At 35.4% G+C, this 19786-nt stretch overlaps 1 protein-coding gene across 2 annotated transcripts in view; it reads right to left on the bottom strand.

The window, feature by feature from the left end:
• NOSTRIN (nitric oxide synthase trafficking) overlaps positions 1-19786 on the bottom strand; it is a 79453-nt gene that overhangs the window by 26067 nt on the left and 33600 nt on the right. Inside the window, exons 3-10 of one of the 2 annotated variants that reach the window (XM_031960514.1) lie at positions 17617-17700; positions 14699-14761; positions 14419-14500; positions 12499-12561; positions 7496-7594; positions 3020-3145; positions 678-776; positions 447-572 (exon numbers count right to left, since the gene is read on the bottom strand). In XM_031960514.1, the coding sequence (XP_031816374.1) occupies positions 447-572; positions 678-776; positions 3020-3145; positions 7496-7594; positions 12499-12561; positions 14419-14500; positions 14699-14761; positions 17617-17700 (742 nt within the window). The remainder of the gene's footprint in view (positions 1-446; positions 573-677; positions 777-3019; positions 3146-7495; positions 7595-12498; positions 12562-14418; positions 14501-14698; positions 14762-17616; positions 17701-19786) is intronic. The other variant, XM_031960515.1, reaches the window with a different exon arrangement.

The raw sequence follows: 19786 nt of genomic DNA on the forward strand, positions 1-19786 counted from the left end.
ATTTTTGTTGTTCAGTAGTTTTCAATTGTGTGACACCATTATGATTTTGATTTTTTTTTTTTGGCAGAGATTCTAGTTTGCCATTTCCTTCTCTAACTCATTTTATAGAAGAAGAAACTATAGTAAACAGCATTAAGTGACTTGCTTAGGGTCACACAGCTAGTAAGTGTTTGAGACCAGATTTGAACTCACTTACTTGAGTCTTCCTGACTCCAGCCCTTGCCCTCAGTATTCACTGAGCACCTATCTGCCTTCTAGTAACCTCAGGGTTTTTCATTTTATCTTAGAATTTCTGGAAATTACATTACAGTGTTACCTGTAAATAGAACTTTTCTCTTATTGGCAAATGTATTTTCCCCAAAAGAACCACCCAATCACCAGCGAGTCTACTTGATTAGTTTGTAGACTACTTGATTAAGGTTTGCCTCTTCTAATTCTGTACTTACAAAGTAATCAGTTAATAAGAATTCAGATTTTTCCTCTGTAGTTGAAATTGTAGTTTCTTCCATTAAAGTCTTAATGTCTTTTTCAATATCAATCTTGCTGATGGCACAGTGAAGTTGGGTGTGACCCTGTGATAAAGGAGGAAGGCAGGATACCGATGTCAAGTAAAGTAGAAAGTTTTTTGCTATTTTATCAGAAAATTTAAATAAAGTCTAAAAAACTTCAGTACTCACAGTGGTCAAAGCTTGTCCAAAAATAGAAACATGTTCATTGTACTGGTTTAAGATATTACACAATAGTTGGATTCTTTCCTTTTCCAAGTCTAGGATATTCTAAAAAGCATGATAGATCTAATTAAATTAGACATGAACCAATAACAATGTCAGGATAACATAAAATGTCACACTGTGAGCATTCTGGATAAAGCAAGCAGCAGTCAGTTACCATGACAATGCCACAGAATGGGTCATAAAACTCCCATCTAATGGAGATTACCCAGGGGATGAAAAGTTTCCATGACTGTCCTATATTTCTTAAATTGTGGGTCATGATCCCATATAAGGACATGTAACTGAATGTGGGGGTCATGAGATCATGATTTACTCCCAGTAAATGTTTGATTTATATAGTTGATTTTTAAACCTATGTATCTGGAGTCAAATATAAATTTCTTGGATGAAAAGGGGTCACAAGTGGAAAAAGTTTAAGAAGCCCTGATCTAGATTCACTTTTAAGATTAGTATACCTCAGAAATTTTTCCTAGCTTCTTAAGGTCCAAGGGCACATTAGACACCTGCCATGTTATGCCTGGGATCCATAAAGCAGCAGGTGAAAGTAGAGAAAAACAATAATGGAGAAAATAGAATTTCCATAAATTCAAAGAAAATAAGACAGAAACAACATGTGATCCATGTTTAGACCTACGAAATTCATTTAATAAATCAATTAGTACAGAGTATCTATTATGTGAAAGATCATATGTAAGACAACTTGGAAGAGATAAACTTGAGCTATGGCACTGTATTCACCTGAGTAGTGAGTGGTTAGAATGCTGAATTTAGAGTCAGTTTAAATCCTGCCTGAGATACTCACTGTGTGACCCTAGCAAGACACAACCTCAGTCTTCTCATCCTTAAAATAGGGATGATAATGATACCTACCTCACAATGTTACTGTGAGGAACAAATGAAATAGCATATATATATACAGTGTTTTGCAAACCTCAATGTGATATGTAAATACTAGCTAATGTTATCATTCATATTATTATAACCCATTTGGTTAATATTAACACTCAGTGTAGCAGTAAGTACAGGATGTTTGAGGGGCCGAAGGCTGGTTTGAGGAGTAGGTGGAATATGTCAACAGAACCCAACCCCAAAATATCTATTTTAGTAAGATAATTGCTAAGGACCAGATTTTTTAATGTTGAGAAGTTTATTCTTTTAGGTTATTAGGGAATAGACTTCTGCTAAAAACTGGGTCCTTAGATGGAGTACCACATTAAAGCTTATCAATTATTCATACTTTGGCATGAATAAGTGGATTAGAGCCTTTTCAGTGTGACAGCTAGAAGAAAGCAGCTCCCTGGAGGACGAGACATACACCTGCTGCTTTTTCTAGAATAAGGGATGGAGAGGACCAGAACACTGTCTAGGAAAGGAAGATTTAGGAGAGGAGCCATAAGGAGGCTGTCTGAGAACTTTACTGGTCTCATGACTTTAGGAAGCACCTGAAGGTCAAGAGAAGATGTGCAAAAAGGGGGAAAAGGGAACACTGACTCTGCATGTACATATTGTCTCCCCCATTCAATGGGAATTCCTTGATGGCAGGGGCTGTATTTGCTTTTTCTTTGTATCCTCCCATAGTAAGATACTCAAAACTCTCCCCAAATACAAAAGAAAGGTTGCAACAGATAGGCCCTAATAGATGTTTCTTAATTGCTTAACTAATTAAATGTGTGCTTTATATTTAAAATCTAAACCTAAATCAAAATAAACATCTAAAATCAGAAATCTAAAAACCAATTCCTCCCATCTTTTTTATGCTTTTATACCTTCTGCCCTCATATTCTACTTTTCTACTTTCTTCTTTAAATTCATCTTTCTCCCTAACAAAACTTTTTGTCCCTTTTCAACCTTCCAAAGATAGTTAAGAGTCTAATTAAATTTAAGACTCATCATTTGGGCCTTGTTCCCTTTCTCTTATTCCCTCTTATGTTACAGGCTTATTTTCTTACTGCCCCAATAGCCCTTAAACTTATTAGGATTCTTCCTCTTTGGAAATAGCTTAGCAGTACTCTGCTCCTGAATAACAAATGAAGATTCCCCAGCCAATGATATTAGACTTGACCAATAAATATTCCCAGCTAATTGTACCACTAGGGAAACAGAAGCAAGGAGAAGAAATGCCATTTGTCTGAAAGTCATAAGACTAATCAGTGATAGAGCCTATGGTAGGAACCATGACACTAATCAAAGTCTGGGGTAAAGACCAGGGCTCTTAACTACAGTTCTGATCTCCAGTATTCAAAACTCATTGAGTGGGTCCCTAGGAAGAAAATCATCCTACTTGCCTGATAGCAGTTTTGTAAAGTGGCTTCCCATTTGAGTCTGGTCACATAACCGGCTATGTTTTTTTGGTAATAACTTTCATCTTCCTTTGCCAGCTTCTCTGTTGATTTTTTCAGCTTATTGAGTAGCTAAAAAAAAGATTATTTCCACACATTTACACTTTCACATTAGCAATGCACTTTGCAATTTTACATGAAAAATTATCTTTGGTCCAATTATACATAGATAGAGATAAAGACTGGACCTTAAGTTTCAATGAGAGAAACTCTCAGAGGAGCAAACTCCCCCTACTAGGGCAGGTTGGCAACTTCTTTGCATCTAACTTATGGAGTTGGATTTCTAGACAGTAGATCAAGGCATTACCTAGTCAGTGAATGTGATAAAGTGAAAAGAATATTGGACATGGAGACAGCTTTTGTTGTTATTTACTCGTTTCAGTTGAGAACAACTCATTGTGACCCCATTTGGATTTTCTTGGCAAAGATACTACAACAGTTTGCCATTTCCTTCTCAGCATCTCATTTTACAGATTAGGAAACTGAGGCAAATGACATTAAATGATTTTCCCATGGTCAGATAACAAATAAGTTGTTTTTTTTTTTTTCTGAAGCCTCCTGACTTCAAATCTAAAACTCTATTTACTCTTCTACCTAACTGCTCCTGTAGACAGAAATGCTGAATTTAATTTCAGATTCTGCTACTAAGAGCCTGAATAGACCTTGAGCAAATCAGTTTACTTTTCCCTGCCTCAGATTCCTTACCTGTAAAATGAGGTGATTGTATTTTGGCTCTCATACCTCTTCTAACTCTAAATCTCTAAGCTAGTGACCAATACTACATACCTTCTACACCCTGCCCTCTCAGCCTCCCAGGTCAGAGAAGTAAGAGAAGTCCACAACCTAAGAACCAAAAGGTATCTCAGGGAATATCTGGTTCAATCTCTCCTGTCTCCCTCCCTCCTTCCTCCCCCTCCATATAAATGAAAAACCTGAAGCTCAGAAATCATATAACCAATAAGTGATAGCTTCTATACTCTCAATATAATATACAATAAAAATAATAACTGACATTTACATAGTATTTTAAGGTTTACAAGAAGCTTTATGTATGCTATTGAACACTTTTCTCATGATAATCCCATAAAGGGAGCAACTATCAGTATTATTATTCTCCCTCATATTATAAAAGATGAAATTAAAAATCTGAAAATTAACTTGCCTGTGGTCAACAGGAAATGATACAGGTAGGAAAGGTTTCTCCTAACTCCACATTCACATTTCTCTCTTTTCAGGTAATATTTTAACATTTAATTATTCCTTTTTTAATTTATGGAATAAGCACTTTCATAACATAGTATAACAAAATACAGTGATTGCAAATGTAACTGCAAATCTGTCATGTACAATTTGCTATTCCGTATTCACATTCTTTATATTACATGATCCCTCAAATCTCCCTTATTTTCCCCCACCTTTGCTAACACCATGGGACTCATGAAACATAAAACTACCGAGAAATTGCCACTGTTTTAATGACTCTTAAAGGAGGACAACATGAAATGCTTTTTCTAAATGCACAGATACAGTTTAAAAGCTTTCCAGTTTCACCCACTTCATATTTAAGAACATTATGAGTGATTCTAAGTAGCAAGAACATTCATACAAAATGTTGAACCTTAACAACAGATATGATTTCTCTAAGGTTCATTTTGTCATTTTATTTCATTTGCTTGACATTCACTTAGAGGCATACTGGATTTCTAGAGCTCAAGTACCCCAAAGCATCCTTCCCTTCAATATACAGCTCAGATGCTGCTTCCTAAGGAAGGCTTTTCCTAAAATCCTTGGGTAAATACTTTTTTCCTCTTGAAATGATTTTGTAATTATTTTCATGTACCCATGCACATGTTGCATTATCTCAGTACAATGGAGATTTCTCAAGGGCAGGAACTGTTCTGTTTTTATCTGTATATCCCTAGTGACTTTCTTTAGTGTTATTGTTTAGTCACGGCCAAATAATTATGATTCCATTTAGATTTTCTTGGCAAAGATAGTGGGGTGGTTTGCCATTTCCTTCTCCAGCTTATTTTACAGATGAGGAAACTGAAGCAAGGAGGGTTAAGTGATTTACTCAGGGCCACACAGCTAGTAAGTGTGAATTTTAAGTCAGGAAGATGAGTCTTTATGACTACAGTCCTGGCATTCTATCCACTGTGACACCTTGCTGCCCATCCCCAGGATCATACAGCTGATGAGTATCTGAGTCTCTATTTGAATTCAAAATGATGAGTCTTCCTGATTCTAAGTCTAATGCTCTATCCACTGAACTACCCAGCTGGCCATGACTATGTTTGACTAAATGATTGAAGTCTTTCAAATGAAGTCTTCAAAATGAAGAGGTCTTTGAAAAAGATCTCTTGACTGAGGTTAATAACTCTACTAATGAAACCTATGTTCAGCCACCTATGAAACCTGAGCTCAGTCTGCATAATTTAGGTCCTGAGATTTTGAATTGTTTCTATCCTATAAATTAATATCAAATGAAGCCAAAGAGAGACAGATAAACTTTTCTGTGAGGAAATTTGCAAAGACCTTCAGTGAGGATTTAAGGATCTTTCACTGGACCAACATCTTGAAGGTTAAATTTTCCCTTTTGTTTTTATTGTCATTTCATTTTTTTTTTGTTTGATTATTTTTTTATCTTGGTCTGGGCCTGTGATTTCAATACTATAGAGCAGTAGTGTCGAAGTCAAATAGAAACAGTCCTACATAAGGATCTTTGCCAGCCTGCATATTCACTTATTTTAAACTTTCAAGAGTGCTGGTATATGAGTAAGTATCTTTCTGACATGTTTGCTGCAGGGATTTCTTGGTGGAAGAACACCTTCCCTAAAGAAAATTTCATTTAGTCTTAAATTAGTTGGGAAGTTCAATGACTTTCTTCCCCTTCCTCTCTCCCTGCCTCCTTTCCCTCCTCACCTTTCTCCCTGTACATTTCTGAGTCAAAGGATTTGCATTAACCAACCTTAGTACAGTGACTAGCATATAGAAAGCACTTAATAAATGCTTATTAATTGTTTGATTCTTGCCAACAAGACTTGATTCTTATTGGAGAGACTGGTTCTCATACAACCATTACTCTCATGATTAGCTTAGGTGAGAAAATGAATCCAGTATCTTTGTTCACTTTCGGCATTAAGATGGTTAGCAAGATAAAGGGAAGGCAACAATATATCTGTGATGCAAGGAAAATTAGTAGTTCCATTAGAGGGCCTGTTGGAGAAAGGTAGGGGACCATCACAAGATTTTATCCGGCTCCAAAACTGCTAATTTGGGACAGAATGGGAACTCCATAACTTAAATTCCCTCAGTTGTCTTTTCTTTATATATTAGGGCACTATTTTTCTTGCTTTAAGAATTGGTGGTATAGTGGATAGAATGTGGGGCCTAGAGCCAAGAAGACCTGAGTTCAAATCCAGCTTAAATACTTGTTAGCTATGTGACTTTGGCCAAGTCATATAATTTCTCTGTCTGTTTTAGCTTCCTCGATTGTAAAACAGGGATGAAAATACTAGCACCTATCCCCAGGCTTGTGAAGATTAAATGATATATTTGTAAAGTACTAAGCACTGGGCTTGGAATATAGAAGGCACTTGATAAATCCTTCCTTCCTTATAAGATTCTAGTACACTTAAGATAGTTCTTGGTAATTAGCATTTCATCATGCTAAGATTTTCTGGCTTTCTATAAACCTATGGCCAAATCTTTTAAGACTAGAATTTGCAAAACAACAACAACAACAACAACAACAACAACAACAACTATGACCCTGTAATATTGTACTGAAACAGAAACCAAGCTATTACCAGTGCCTCACCAGATGAGATAGCAGTTGAATTTTGCCTTTGTTTGCACAATATATGGGGATTGTACCTGCACTACTCTTATTACTTCTTTTTTAAAAAATGAAAAATAGATGTCTATTTATAATTTGGGCAGTTTGGTGGCACAGTGGATAGAGTGCTAGGCCTGGAGTTAGGATAATTCATCTTCCTGAATTTAAATTTGGCTTTAGACATTTATTAACTGTGTGATCCTAGGCAAGTCACAGTTTGCCATAGTGTCATCATCTGTAGCGTGAGCTAGAGAAGGAAATGGCAAAGCACTGCATTATCTCTGCCAAGAAAACCACAAATGAGGTCATGAAGAATCAGACATGATGGAAATGACTAAACAACAAATTTATTATTTATTATACATTAGTAACCTGTCCCCTGGTTCTTCCAGAAAATATCATTTGTGTCAAAAATACATTGTGTAAGAATAATTTGGAATAAATCTTTCATTATATTTTCAAACTGAAAAACTGATGAAACTGATAGATTTCTAAGCAAAAGGAATCTTTTTGCTACCAAGAAGAGTAAGTTCATCCATCTCAGAAGACAGTTGGCCCTGACACAATTGGCTATGACAAGGTACCTTCCGCTTCTCCTTCTCAGTCACTGATTGCTTGGCGCTTTCTACGGAATGGAAAAGAGCTTCATGCTTCTTGGTTTCTACCATTAATTTCTTCTTGGCCTAGAGACAAAAACAGCAAAAACTTTAAAAAGAGCAGAATGGTATTTCAAAAACTAAGCTGTTCTATTTTCAGATTAATCGTGTCTATGACAATGACTTTAACAACTGGCTAATTTTTGGTTCTTCTTTTCCAAACCTGCCACTAAAATATTACAGAAGCTAACAGCTTGCCTTGAGAATCAGTATATATGTTTTTAATATATTTAGTGCTTTTGACAGGGTTGTAAATTTTGCTGAAATGCCGAAGGCTGTACAAGGTCCCAAAACATTACTTTAGTGCAAGGTTATTTCCTCCAGAAAAATTCCAGGACGGATGTTGGCTTTATGTCTTGGGAACCATGCAAAAAGAGGCAATAAAATAGTCTCTTTTGATTCTTTTCATGCTGCTTAAATAATATGCTCAATATATATCTCCATCCCATATTAATAATAATAACCTCTTAACTTTCAAGCTATTATTTTGTATCATCCTTCCTTTCCTTTGAATAACTAGAAAGAGTATTCAACACTCACTGCATCTATTTCTTAACCATGTACTTGCCACTGGACCCAGATTCCTTCAGAGGAAAAAGTGAGGCTGATGACTTTGCACAGAACACATTTACTTAAATCCAATTCACTTGCATGTCACAGCATCACTCCCTGAGGTCATCGTCCTCTTCAAGAACAAAGGACAAACAACAAAAATTCAACCTTTTGCATTCTGGACTTCAATCCAACCACTCTACTAAAATTGCTCTCTCCAAGGTCAGTAGTAACTTCTTAATTCATTGTTAAATCCAATGGTCCTTTTTCAGCCTCACCTTTCTTGACATTTTCATAACATTTGACACTGTTGACCACTCCATCCTATTGGATACTCATTCCTCTCTTGATTTCTATAGCACTTTCTCCTTTAGCTTTCTTTCTACCCATCTGATTGCTCCTTATTAGTCTCCTTTATTGGTTTGTTCCTCATCTCCCAATCCTGTATGGACTTCCACTCCTTTTTTCTATACTGTTTCCCATAATGATTTCATCTACTCATAATGGTTTTCTTCATCACCTTCACCTCTATTTATATGATATACAAATAAACAGCTTTAATTTTTACTTTCCTTTTTTAGTTCTCTATTTGCTTCTCATATTCAACATGATTAAAATTGAATTCATCTTTCCCTATAAACCTTATATTTATAAACCTTATATTTTTACTTTCTTCCTTTTTATTGAGAATAACAAAAGGGAAGATATCCATTGCTAAATCCTATTAATCCTATTTCTCCCATTTCTTTCTTTTTTTTTTTTTTTTTAATTGCCTCAGTCTGTATACAGATACAATCAGTTCCTTCTCTGAGTCTGGATAGGATTTTTTAAAATCCTAAATTCTTTAGAGTAGTCATGGATCATTGCACTTCTGAGAATAGTAAAATCATTCACAGATGATCATCCCAGAACATTGCTGTTACTTTGTACAATTTTTTTTTTGTTTCAATTTGCTTGAGTTCATGCAAGACTTTACAGATTTTTTTGAGAGCATCCTGTTCATCATTTCCCATGAACCAGTAACATTCCATCATAATCACATAACACAATTTATTCAGCCATTCCTCAATTGTTGGACATCCCAATTCTTCCATTTTTCTGACATTTATCCTTTTTTCTTCCTTTTTTCTATATTCTCACATAGGTAGAAATTTGCTGAGCTGGAATTTGAAATTATGTATTCTAGATTCCAAATCCAACATCTTTGCATAGGTTTTCCCTAATTTTAATAAGTCTCTCTATGTCTAGTCTTTCCATGTCACAGTTTCCAAAACAATCTTTCTGATATACAATTCTCATCATGTTATTCTTTTGCACCAGAAACCTTCATTGACCTCAAAATTATATCATAAGATACAAATTACTCATTCTTCTTTTTAATGTTCTCTACCAGCTAGCTACAGCTTATTTTATTTCACATTAATTCCTTTCATACTTTATGTTATAGCCAAATGTGTACACTGTTTTCACTTTTTTAATCCCAGACATAAGTTCAGGATATTTCCCTTTGGGACCTATTCTTTATCCTCGTTTCTGCCTATTGAAATTCCTTTCTTCTTTCAAAACCTGGCTAAAATCCTACGTCTTCTATAAAACCTTCCACTATATCCTCAAACATTTTGTCTGAGTCTCTCCTTCCTTGTTTTTTTTTTATTATTTTTTTTTTAGTTACACATTTCACTTTGTTTTATACTTATTATTTTATTATATCAATGACATCATATGTGTGTTATTACCCTCCAGTAGAACATAAAGTTCTTGAGGGCAGGGACCATTTAGTTTTTATTTATGTGTGCCCATTGCTTTGCATAACACCTTACCCATTATAAAGCATTGATCATAATTATTATATTATTATAATTATATAATAATAAAATATTATAATAAATTAAATATTAAACGAATTAATGGTTCCCTTAAAAATTCTTTGAAAAGGGGAAAAATTTCCATCTGTTGCCCAGAATTAGACAGTTTTCAATGAGCAATTAAGTGTCTGTTCTATGGAATAACTTGCTTTCTTAGAGAAGAAAGGAATAGCCTGCTAACTAGGACCCTGACAATTCTACCCGCCAACTTAAATCACTTAAAGCTAATAATGCTTAAAACCTGGGAGTATGTTAAGACTGAGTTTAAATTCATAAGTTCAAATGTGTTGTTTATCATCAATCTGAATGTTTTCTAGAGATAAAATTAGCTGTTAGAGCATTGTCTAGATAGTATCTTGTCTCCAATTGTCCATTCCTGAGATTGTTTTGAATTAAATGACTGCCAATTGTTTTCTTATTCTAGTCCTAGGAATATTCTAAAAATAAACAATGATGGTAAGCACAGGTCCATCCTCCTTTCACTTTAGCATTAATCTTGAGAAACAGATCTAGAACAATTTTAACGTGTATAGTGTCCCTGAAATGTTGCTCAAGGGAAAAAGGATCAAAGGTTTCCTTTTAGACAGCCAGATTCAAGGGAGAACATATAAGTCAGTATTTGAAAAAAGGACTTGGTCTGTTAGACCTTTTATATCTGAACTCCTTTCATTCTAACCATGGAGCTAATTCTCCACTTGAGAATTTTATGCATTGCATTTCTATCATGTTTTGCAAAAAATAAAATTATTTACTCAGAAATTGGGAAATTACAAAGTTCTTTAAATCTCTCTAAGCTTTTCTCTGAAACAAAGGTCATCTTTTTAAACTCCAATATTCTGCCAAGGATGTCAGACTGCTCTGAATTATGGAACACTACAGTCTCTGTAGAATCAAAGTTGAGGGCCATCCAAAGGACAATAGAAAGGCACATAGGGGGTGTAATCAGACTTCCACCCATTATAAATGAGGATTTAAGCTTCTCAACTTGTGGAAAAAATGTCATCAAAATTAGGAAGTGGTTGGTCACATGGGAGATTGAGGGGAAATGATTAGAAAGCCCAGATGATACATTAAAAATGCCAAGGGAATGCAAAAAGGACTGCTAGCATGGTGGGTGGACCTTCTACGGTGAAATTATGGGAGGATGTGGGTGACAATTTCCACAAAATGGGAATGCTTGATCTGTAGCTTTAGAGGAGAAACCTATGATTGTGAATTCCCAGATCCCCTGAAGAATTGTTTTGGGAAACATCTTGAGCTCTTCAGGCATTTTCTCTGCCTTTTTGTATTATCACATTTAGAGCAACACTGCCTTGCCCAAGAACCTGATTGCCTTTGGGATCACAGATTTAGCATCAGAAGGGACATGAGTGGGTCACCTGATATGGCTTCCCTCATATTACTGATAAGGCAACTGAAGTCCATCCAGGCAATTCAATTACTTAAGGACACACAAGTAGAAAGTTAGCTGAACTGGGATTTGAACTCATGTCCTCTAGATTCCAAATCTGTCAGTAGTTGTACCATCCCTTGTACCATATTTTTGGCTGCCAATTTTGCCCAGTATTCACATACTACTAATGTGTTCATGTTGTTACTATAGCTCAATGATAAATTCTTGGAGAGTGAAGACTGAATATTTTCTTGATTTATTTTGTACCCTTCTTCAGTCTTTGGTAATGGACACTATGCATACACAAGTTGCATGATAATCATTTGAAGAATGAATAAGAAAGAGCCTCAATTGAGAGGGAACATGACATTTTGGGAGAGAGAACTACACACAGAGTCAGGAAGATCTTAGTTTGAATCTTGCCCTTGATAATGAATATAATAATACCTGTAGTACCTACTACTGGATTGCTGAGGAGTCAAATTATATGATGCATTTGTCAAATGCTTGGCAAACCTTCAAGTTTCAAGAAATGTCAATAATTATTATTGTGGTTCCCTAGGTAGCAAGGACATTGAGACCTTTTATTCTGAGAAGCAAGTGCCAAGACTCTTGCTTTATGTTATGTAGTATGTATCCACCAACTAAGTCCAAAAGGTAATGCTTCAATACAGAATTCAATATAGTACATACCACTGTGGTTCTATTCTGGCATGCTAAACAAGGTAGGAAGAATTAAAAATATCTGATTTATTAGACTCAATTAAATGGCGGATCCGTGGGCCAGAAATGTTACTTTGCACAGGAAGACAGGGAAGAAATGACTAAGGTTATCCCCAGTCTAAGCCTAGGAGACATGGACACAGCAAGAGATTCAAAGCAGAATACCAGAACGTTTAGTCTGCAGGTACGATCTTTAAACACACACAAAACTATTCCCCTTTATTTCTGTGGGAGATGGAGGAATTATTGAACAGGTGGCAAATTCATATACTACCCAAGTGAGGAGATGTTTTTTTCCTCACAGAATTCTAACATTAATACACAATGTCACATTTATATAGACTTGTACACACACTCTACAAATTAATTTATGCAAAAATCAATGTGTGGGAACTTGCCTTAATTTGCTGACTCCAGTTGTTAATGACCAGATTTGCCATTTTTTCAACTTCATTATCCAGCTTATTGGAGAGAAAAACAATAAAAGTTTTATATTTTAAAAAGGCTTCTCAATGTTACTATTCTAGTTTCAAAAGCATGGCAGGAATTTGATCACAATTCATTGAGATTTCCAAACCCATAAGCAGATGCATTTCCCAAGAAAAGAACTTAAGTTATCTTAGTTCTTATTTCTCTTATTATCTCAAAGTATGGAAAAAATCCAGGTTTTAGTCCCCCCCCAAATTAATTGATGTAAGAATTTCAAATTTTTATTAAAAACAAACTGAAAAGAAATGTATATGAATTAGGAAGGGAAGGTAGGTGGCACAGTGAATAGAGTGCTAGGGCTAGAGTTAACAAGCCTCATCTTTCTGAGTTCAAATCTGACCTCAGACACTTATTATCATGTAAACATGGGCAAGTCACTTAACCCTATTTGCCTCAGTTTTCATATCTACAAAATGAGCTGGAGAAGGAAATAGAAAACCAGTCATGTATCTTTGCCAAGCAAACCTCAAAGAGGGTCATTAATAGTCAGACCATGACTAAACTGACAGAGCTATAAATGTCAATTAGGAAGCATAATTATCCCTTTATAATCCTTTAGATTATATGCTCCTTGAGATCAGGAACTGCTTTTTGTTTTGGTGTCTTCTGCAACTATTACAATACAAGATGAGTACCTAATAAGTCTTATTGAATTGAATTGTTCTAGCATGCACTGTGATTACAATAGGCAGTAGGGGCTAGATGGTTCAGAGGATAGAATGCAGAGTCAGGAAAACCTGAGTTCAAATCTGCCTCTAACAGATGTATAACTCTGGAAAAGTCATTTTCCTTCTATGTGTGTCAGGCAACTGACTCAGATTTATCCACTAAGTCATTTATCTTTTAAATTGCAATCCACATCAATAGGAGTTTCCATACTAGAAGTTCTCCCAAGCAGACACAAATCACAGCTCCTTTGCACTGTGGTTTTATACATTGAGGCACTTCTTTGTAATGTTCTTCTCTAAAATATAATGTTCTCTGGGAGCAGGTTTCTTGTGGGGCTTCTGGAGGCAGCCTTAGTTTCAGTTCAGTGTAATCACCCCAAATGCAGCCAGGAATTAAAGTCCAAATCCTTTATTGTCTCCTTCAAAGTCTTGTCTCCTTCACTTGGAGTTTTTCTGGAGACCTTCTATAGTCTTGTTTCCTAGAGCTTAAGCTGCCTTCTCTGGCTTGTGAATCTCCTCTAATGAATCCTGGCTGAGGCTCCCAGAGCTTTTAGTGGGCTTCTGTTCTAGTGGGCTTGTCTTTCTGGCCCTGAGAGCTTCTTCTTGCTTATATGCCCCACACTGAGTACACACCAATCATTATATCACTAGGAAATCATTATTTGTTGTAGGATTAATCTAAACTAGATCAATTCTAAACTAGATTTAACCATTGTCTCCTCAATTCCACTTAGTACCTTTTTTCAAGTTCTGGCCCATAACATCTCCTTGTAAGATCAGATCAATCATACTGAACCATGCTAAATTAGATAATTATTGTCTCTATCAATTCCACTTTCTTAGCACCTTGTAAGAATCCTAACACTTCTTAATTTCAAATTGCACATTAATTTAATTTGGATTTATTATTATCATATTTATTGAGTATATGTTGATATATCTATCTGTTATCTCTTGCATGATCATGTAAGTTCCTTGCTTTTAAGGATTATTTCATTCTTTATATTTCTCTCTCCAGTGTCTGTTATACAGTAAGTAGATGGTTAAGAAATGCTTGTTGACTGATTAATTGGTCATTGCCACAATATCCAGTACAGTCCAGTTACCCTGAAATGACCAATGAAATCTGCCACAAAACAACACAGAAGTAATTAGACTTACTGTCCTTTTCTTCTTCTCTTGTGCACTCAACACTTGATGAGTTGGTTTTATTGCTTCTAACTGAATTGCTTTGCCAAGTTTCCTGAGGAAAGAGCAAGCATAGCATTAGAATTTATACTCACTCAATTTTTTTTTTTTTCTGGGAAAACCAGTATGTTTATAGAGTAACTATTCTACTCAACAAGGCTAGTCAAATATGAATTGCTGATGGTGTGTATTGTAAAATATTTGTAGCCCCTTTTGGATTTGGAATAATGGATTTGGAATACTTAACACTTACTGATGTAAGTCAGCAGCCGATTTCATGCTCTCAGATGCATAGGCCCAGGTACTGCAAATGCAACTAGAGATAAAAACAAGTGGTAAAAGTACTTGGTTCAAAATTCCACAACAAATTCATAGAATAAAAGTATCATGTCAACTATATAGACTTGGTTCTTCTCAGTAATTCAGTGATTCAAGGCAATCCCAATAAACTTTGAATGGAAAATGCTACCCGCATCCAGAGAGAAACTTATGGAGACTGAAATGTGAATCAATGGATACTAGTTTCCCCTTTTTCCTCTTCTTTTTTCTTTTTCATGTTTTTTCCCTTTTGTTCTGATTTTTCTCTCCCAACTTGTGTCATATGGAAATATGTAAAAATGAATGTATATGAATAACCTAAAAAAAATAAGACAGAATGTAGAAGCAAGTATAGAAGTGATGTATACAAGCAGACCAGTGTTGATATTTTGCAAATTTAAAATATGCTTTAAAAGAATCTATGTGCTATAAGTTCACTGTTTTGTATATATTCTAGGCTTTTCATATTGTTCATATGCTTATTTGTATTCTTTGCATATGAAAATGTTCATGTCTATAGGTCTTTGTCAAAATCATAATATAAAATGAAAATTTGAAAAAGAAGAAGAAAAATATCATGCCTATCCCACAGTGCTCAGTGGTTAAAAATATTTCTCCAATCCATTTGCCACTTTTCTTTGGGATTAAATTTTGCCATAGGCATATGTAATTATACATGCTAGAATAGAAGGAGCAAATACAGCTTACTCAGTAGAACCATTAAGTACATAGAATTTATGCCTACATATTTTTAGATTTTTAAAATCCATTTCTGATAAAAACTAAAGGTCAGAATCTGGGGATCCAGGATATATATTAATATACATTTATTAATGATGATGATAATGGATATTGGTCTCTATTTCATTGTGGTAGCAGAGAGTTTTAGGTGTTAGGAGGTAACAAAAATGCTAAATCTTAAAGATGAAAGTATTTCTTTTACTGAGATACCAGCAACCCTAGAGCCAGTCTTTCAATTATTTTAACAAATATTTATAAAATTAAAATATATGTCTATTTATCTGTATTCTGAAGAAGTAGAAAGGTGGGTAGAAGTAGAAAGCCCAGTCAGTGCCTGCCAGATGGTGCTTACCGGATGACTGACTGTCTATTAGATAATTTTTACCATCATCTCAAATTCTACATGTCCAAAGCTGAGATTGTTATCTTTTCCCCTAAGCACTTCTGCTTTTCTATTCCTGTCCAAAGGGACTCTGTCCCATATTTGAAATTTTGGTGTGATCTTTGTCACTTCCCTCTTCCCTTTCAGATCTAACCAATATCCAAGTTCTGTTCATTCTAACTCCACATCATCTTTCACAGCTGTCCTGGCCTTCATATTTCTGCTGCTGTCACCTGGTCTAGGCCCTCATCAGCCTGAATTATCATAATAATTTTTTAACAGTCTTACTACCTCTGCTCTTATCCTCTTCCGATCCACACTTCATAACACTGTCAAAGTAATCTTCCTTATGCAGAGGTCTAATCATGACATTTATCTACTCCAAAATGTTCTCTTCTGTATCTCCGAGAAATGTCAGACTTGTTCTTTTGGCATTTAAGTCCTTAATCTAATACCATGATACTTTTTCAACCATGTCTAATTACTTTCTCCCATGAAGCTAAACAATTGAATGTAGGTGGCCCAAATTGTACTTCTCATTCTATCCATCCATCTGCCCCAGATATCTTGCCAGCAAATTTGCAGTCATATATCTACTCCTCTCCTTTCCTGCCCCCATTTCTATCCTTTGCTGACAGTTATAAAACCAGTATTCGCATTGCTTTCCAGAAAGAATGTGAAATCAACTATCCTATGATTCTATTCACCATCTCTATGACCCTGCCAAACCAAATCTCCCTTCTTAATCTACTATTCTTCTATATTTATTGTCTTTTCCCTTTAAAATGTTAGATCCTTGACAGTGAGAATTAATTAGCATTTGTATATGTAGAACAAAGTAAATGCTTGGTAATTGCTCTGCTCTTTTTTCTTTATTTCTGTTCCTTTTTCTTCTTTCCTTCCTTCCTTCCTTCTTTCCTTCCTTCCTTCCTTCCTTCCTTCCTTCCTTCCTTCCTTCCTTCCTTCCTTCCTTCCTTCCTTCCTTCCTTCCTTCCTTCCTTTCCTCCTTTTGCAAAGGAATATTGCAAAAAATATTTGCAAAAAGCTTAGTACACTGCCTGGCACATAGTGGGTACTATATAAATGTTAGCTATTGTTAATTAAGCTTTCTGTCTGTACTAGCACTTAGCATTGTATTCTATATCCAGTAGATGTTTAGACAATTCATTAACATTAAGTGGACATTTATTAGCTGCCTAATATGTACCAAGTACTGTTGGACTACAAAGAAAAAAAAAATAAAAATTGTCCTTGCCTTTAAGAAATTTAATTGCAATTTACTGAATAAATGAATGGATGGACTGAACTATGCCAGAAGGGCTAATTGGACTTCAAGAAATACGATCCAATATTTGCTTCCTGTGAGAGCTGAGGGTATTATTGCCATACAATGCTTTAAGGCTTTTTGAGTCCTGGAAGACTTCCTCTTTCCTCCCCTTTCCAATTATAACAGCTGTGATTTGTGTTTGCACTCAAGACCCTGTTCATTGTGATTTCTACATGCCAAAAGTTTAATGAGAATATTACCTCCAAGTATACATGTACTAGCATCCAAATGATCTCCTCAAAAATGAAAAAGAAGGAAAGTACTTCCTTCTTGACTCTTGGCTGAGCTCTAATACATATTAAATACTAATTTCTGTCATATTGATAATGAGAAAGGAGACACACACATTATTATATTATTAAAGAGTAATCAATCCGTCCCCTCCTTACTCCCCACTACTTACTTTTTCTTTGTGTTTTGGAGTACTTTAGTGAGCTTGCTTGCCAGTTTCTGGAGATCTTTGGCATAACTAATCTCTAGGTTAGCCCTGTTGACAGAATGACAAAATGTTCTATGAAAAGGATATAACTATAAGTTAAGATGAAATTCAGACTCTTAGAATCTCAGAGTTGGAAAGTACCTCAGTAACCATCTAGTTTAGGTGTTCTTAACCTTAATTTTGTGTCATTTAGACTCTTGGTACTTTGATGACGCCAATGAACCTGTTCTCAGAATAATGCTTTGGGGTTTTACATGTAAATTTATTTTTAAAATTCTTTTGATTGTTTTATAATTTATTTTAAACCTAAATACAAAATGGAAAAAAAGAAGAAAAAAGAATATTGCCATGGATACAGCAGAACATAAGAGAGGATTCAATATAAAACAATAAATTTTCATTTCAAAAAACTGTATAGTAAATGCTACATTGTTTTCAATGTTATCCAGCTTTTCTTTGCTTCCTTATAGATTCTCTTAATAATGTTTTTAAAAAATTAACAACAGTAACAAGTATTTACTGAGGGCTTATTACTAAGGCCATTCTTATCCACATTAAAGGAAATGTTTATTTTGTATTAGGAGTTAGAAGAAATAAAGATGTAATTTTAAAGTTCAAGGCACCCTGAAATCTTTATCCACAGATCCTTCTGTTACAAGATAAGAACTCTTAGTTTAGTCCAACCCATAAGTGATTAAATAATTTTCTCTACACTAAAGCCAGCAGTTGGTCATAAAGTCTTTGTCTGAAGATTTCCAATGAAGGGATCCTCACTGCCTCCCAGGGCAGTCCATTCCCCTCTGGAGTATCTCTAGTAGTATCTCTACTCTGGTAGAGTATCTCTAGTAATTGGAAGATTCTCCATATACCAAGCCTCAATCTGCCTCTGAATTTTCACTCTCAGTTCTATTCTCTGGGGACTGGAACAGAACAAATATAACCTTTCTTACATGGGACAGCCCTTCAAAAACTTGGAAGAGAACTATCATGTGTCTCTAAAGACTTCACCAGAAATATCCAAGTTCCTTCAAATAATATCAATATGGGAAACACATTAGAACATACACCTACAAATTATATGTGAGCAGATAGATCTGTATCATTGAAGAACATGTGTTTATTCTCTGTCTCTCTGTCTCTATGTGTGTGTGTGTGTGTGTGTGTGTGTGTGTGTTTGTGTGTCTTTCTCTGTCTCTTTGAGACCTGAGCTCTGGTAGAAATTAAACAGAGAAACAATCTGCTTCAGTATTTGATAGATAACCCTATTTAGTCTCATCCCTGACACCTACTACCTATTTGATCTGGGGCAAGTTATCATTCTAAGTAACTCTCTAAGACTATAAACTGGAGAGAAAATGTCAGCTTGTATAATAGAGTTTTTGGAGTTCCTGGGAGTTCAGAAAACACAGACCCAGTGGCTATCTGTGTAAAACAGATGACTGTTGTTTGTTATAGAATTATGTCTGACTCTCTATGACACCATTTGGGGTTTTCTTGGCAAAGATATTACTGTAGTAATTTGCTATGTCTTCTCCAGCTCATTGTAGAGAGGTAAACAGGGCTAAGTGACTTGATCTAGTATCACATAGGTAGAGGCTGAAATCAGATTTGAACTCGTGTAAATGAGTCTTCCTGGTTGGTGAGCTTGGAGTACTTAAATCCACTCTATCCACTGCACCACCTAACAGCCTTAAAATAGGGATGGAGAATCTGATAAACATCTTTCTGCTCTATAAATGAGAAGCTTTCACTCAAGTCAGAAACAGGTTTCCAAATAGCACCCAAACTAATCCGATTAGCTCTCCATTATAACTGGAGGCAATAATGTGACATATTGTGATTCAATTAGCCAAATGGGAACCTAATAATGGAAAGCCACAGAGATAATAAAGCCAAGGTTGGCAATCACAATTTCCATTACTTTATAGTCTGGACAAAACCCCACAGGAGGCTTGGGGCATGTCCTCCTAGGGCCAATTCTTTTGTAGTTCTGTGCAGATCAGAATACTACAGCATTACACTAATTTTATTATAGGGTGGCTTACTCTTTTTACAGAGACATCAGCAGATGAAATGAGGGAATATTATTCATCTTCTCACTTCTTATTGAAGATAGAAAACACACAGGAAATTA

This window comes from Sarcophilus harrisii, chromosome 3 (assembly GCF_902635505.1).
Source record: "Sarcophilus harrisii chromosome 3, mSarHar1.11, whole genome shotgun sequence".
Classification (NCBI taxonomy): domain Eukaryota; kingdom Metazoa; phylum Chordata; class Mammalia; order Dasyuromorphia; family Dasyuridae; genus Sarcophilus; species Sarcophilus harrisii.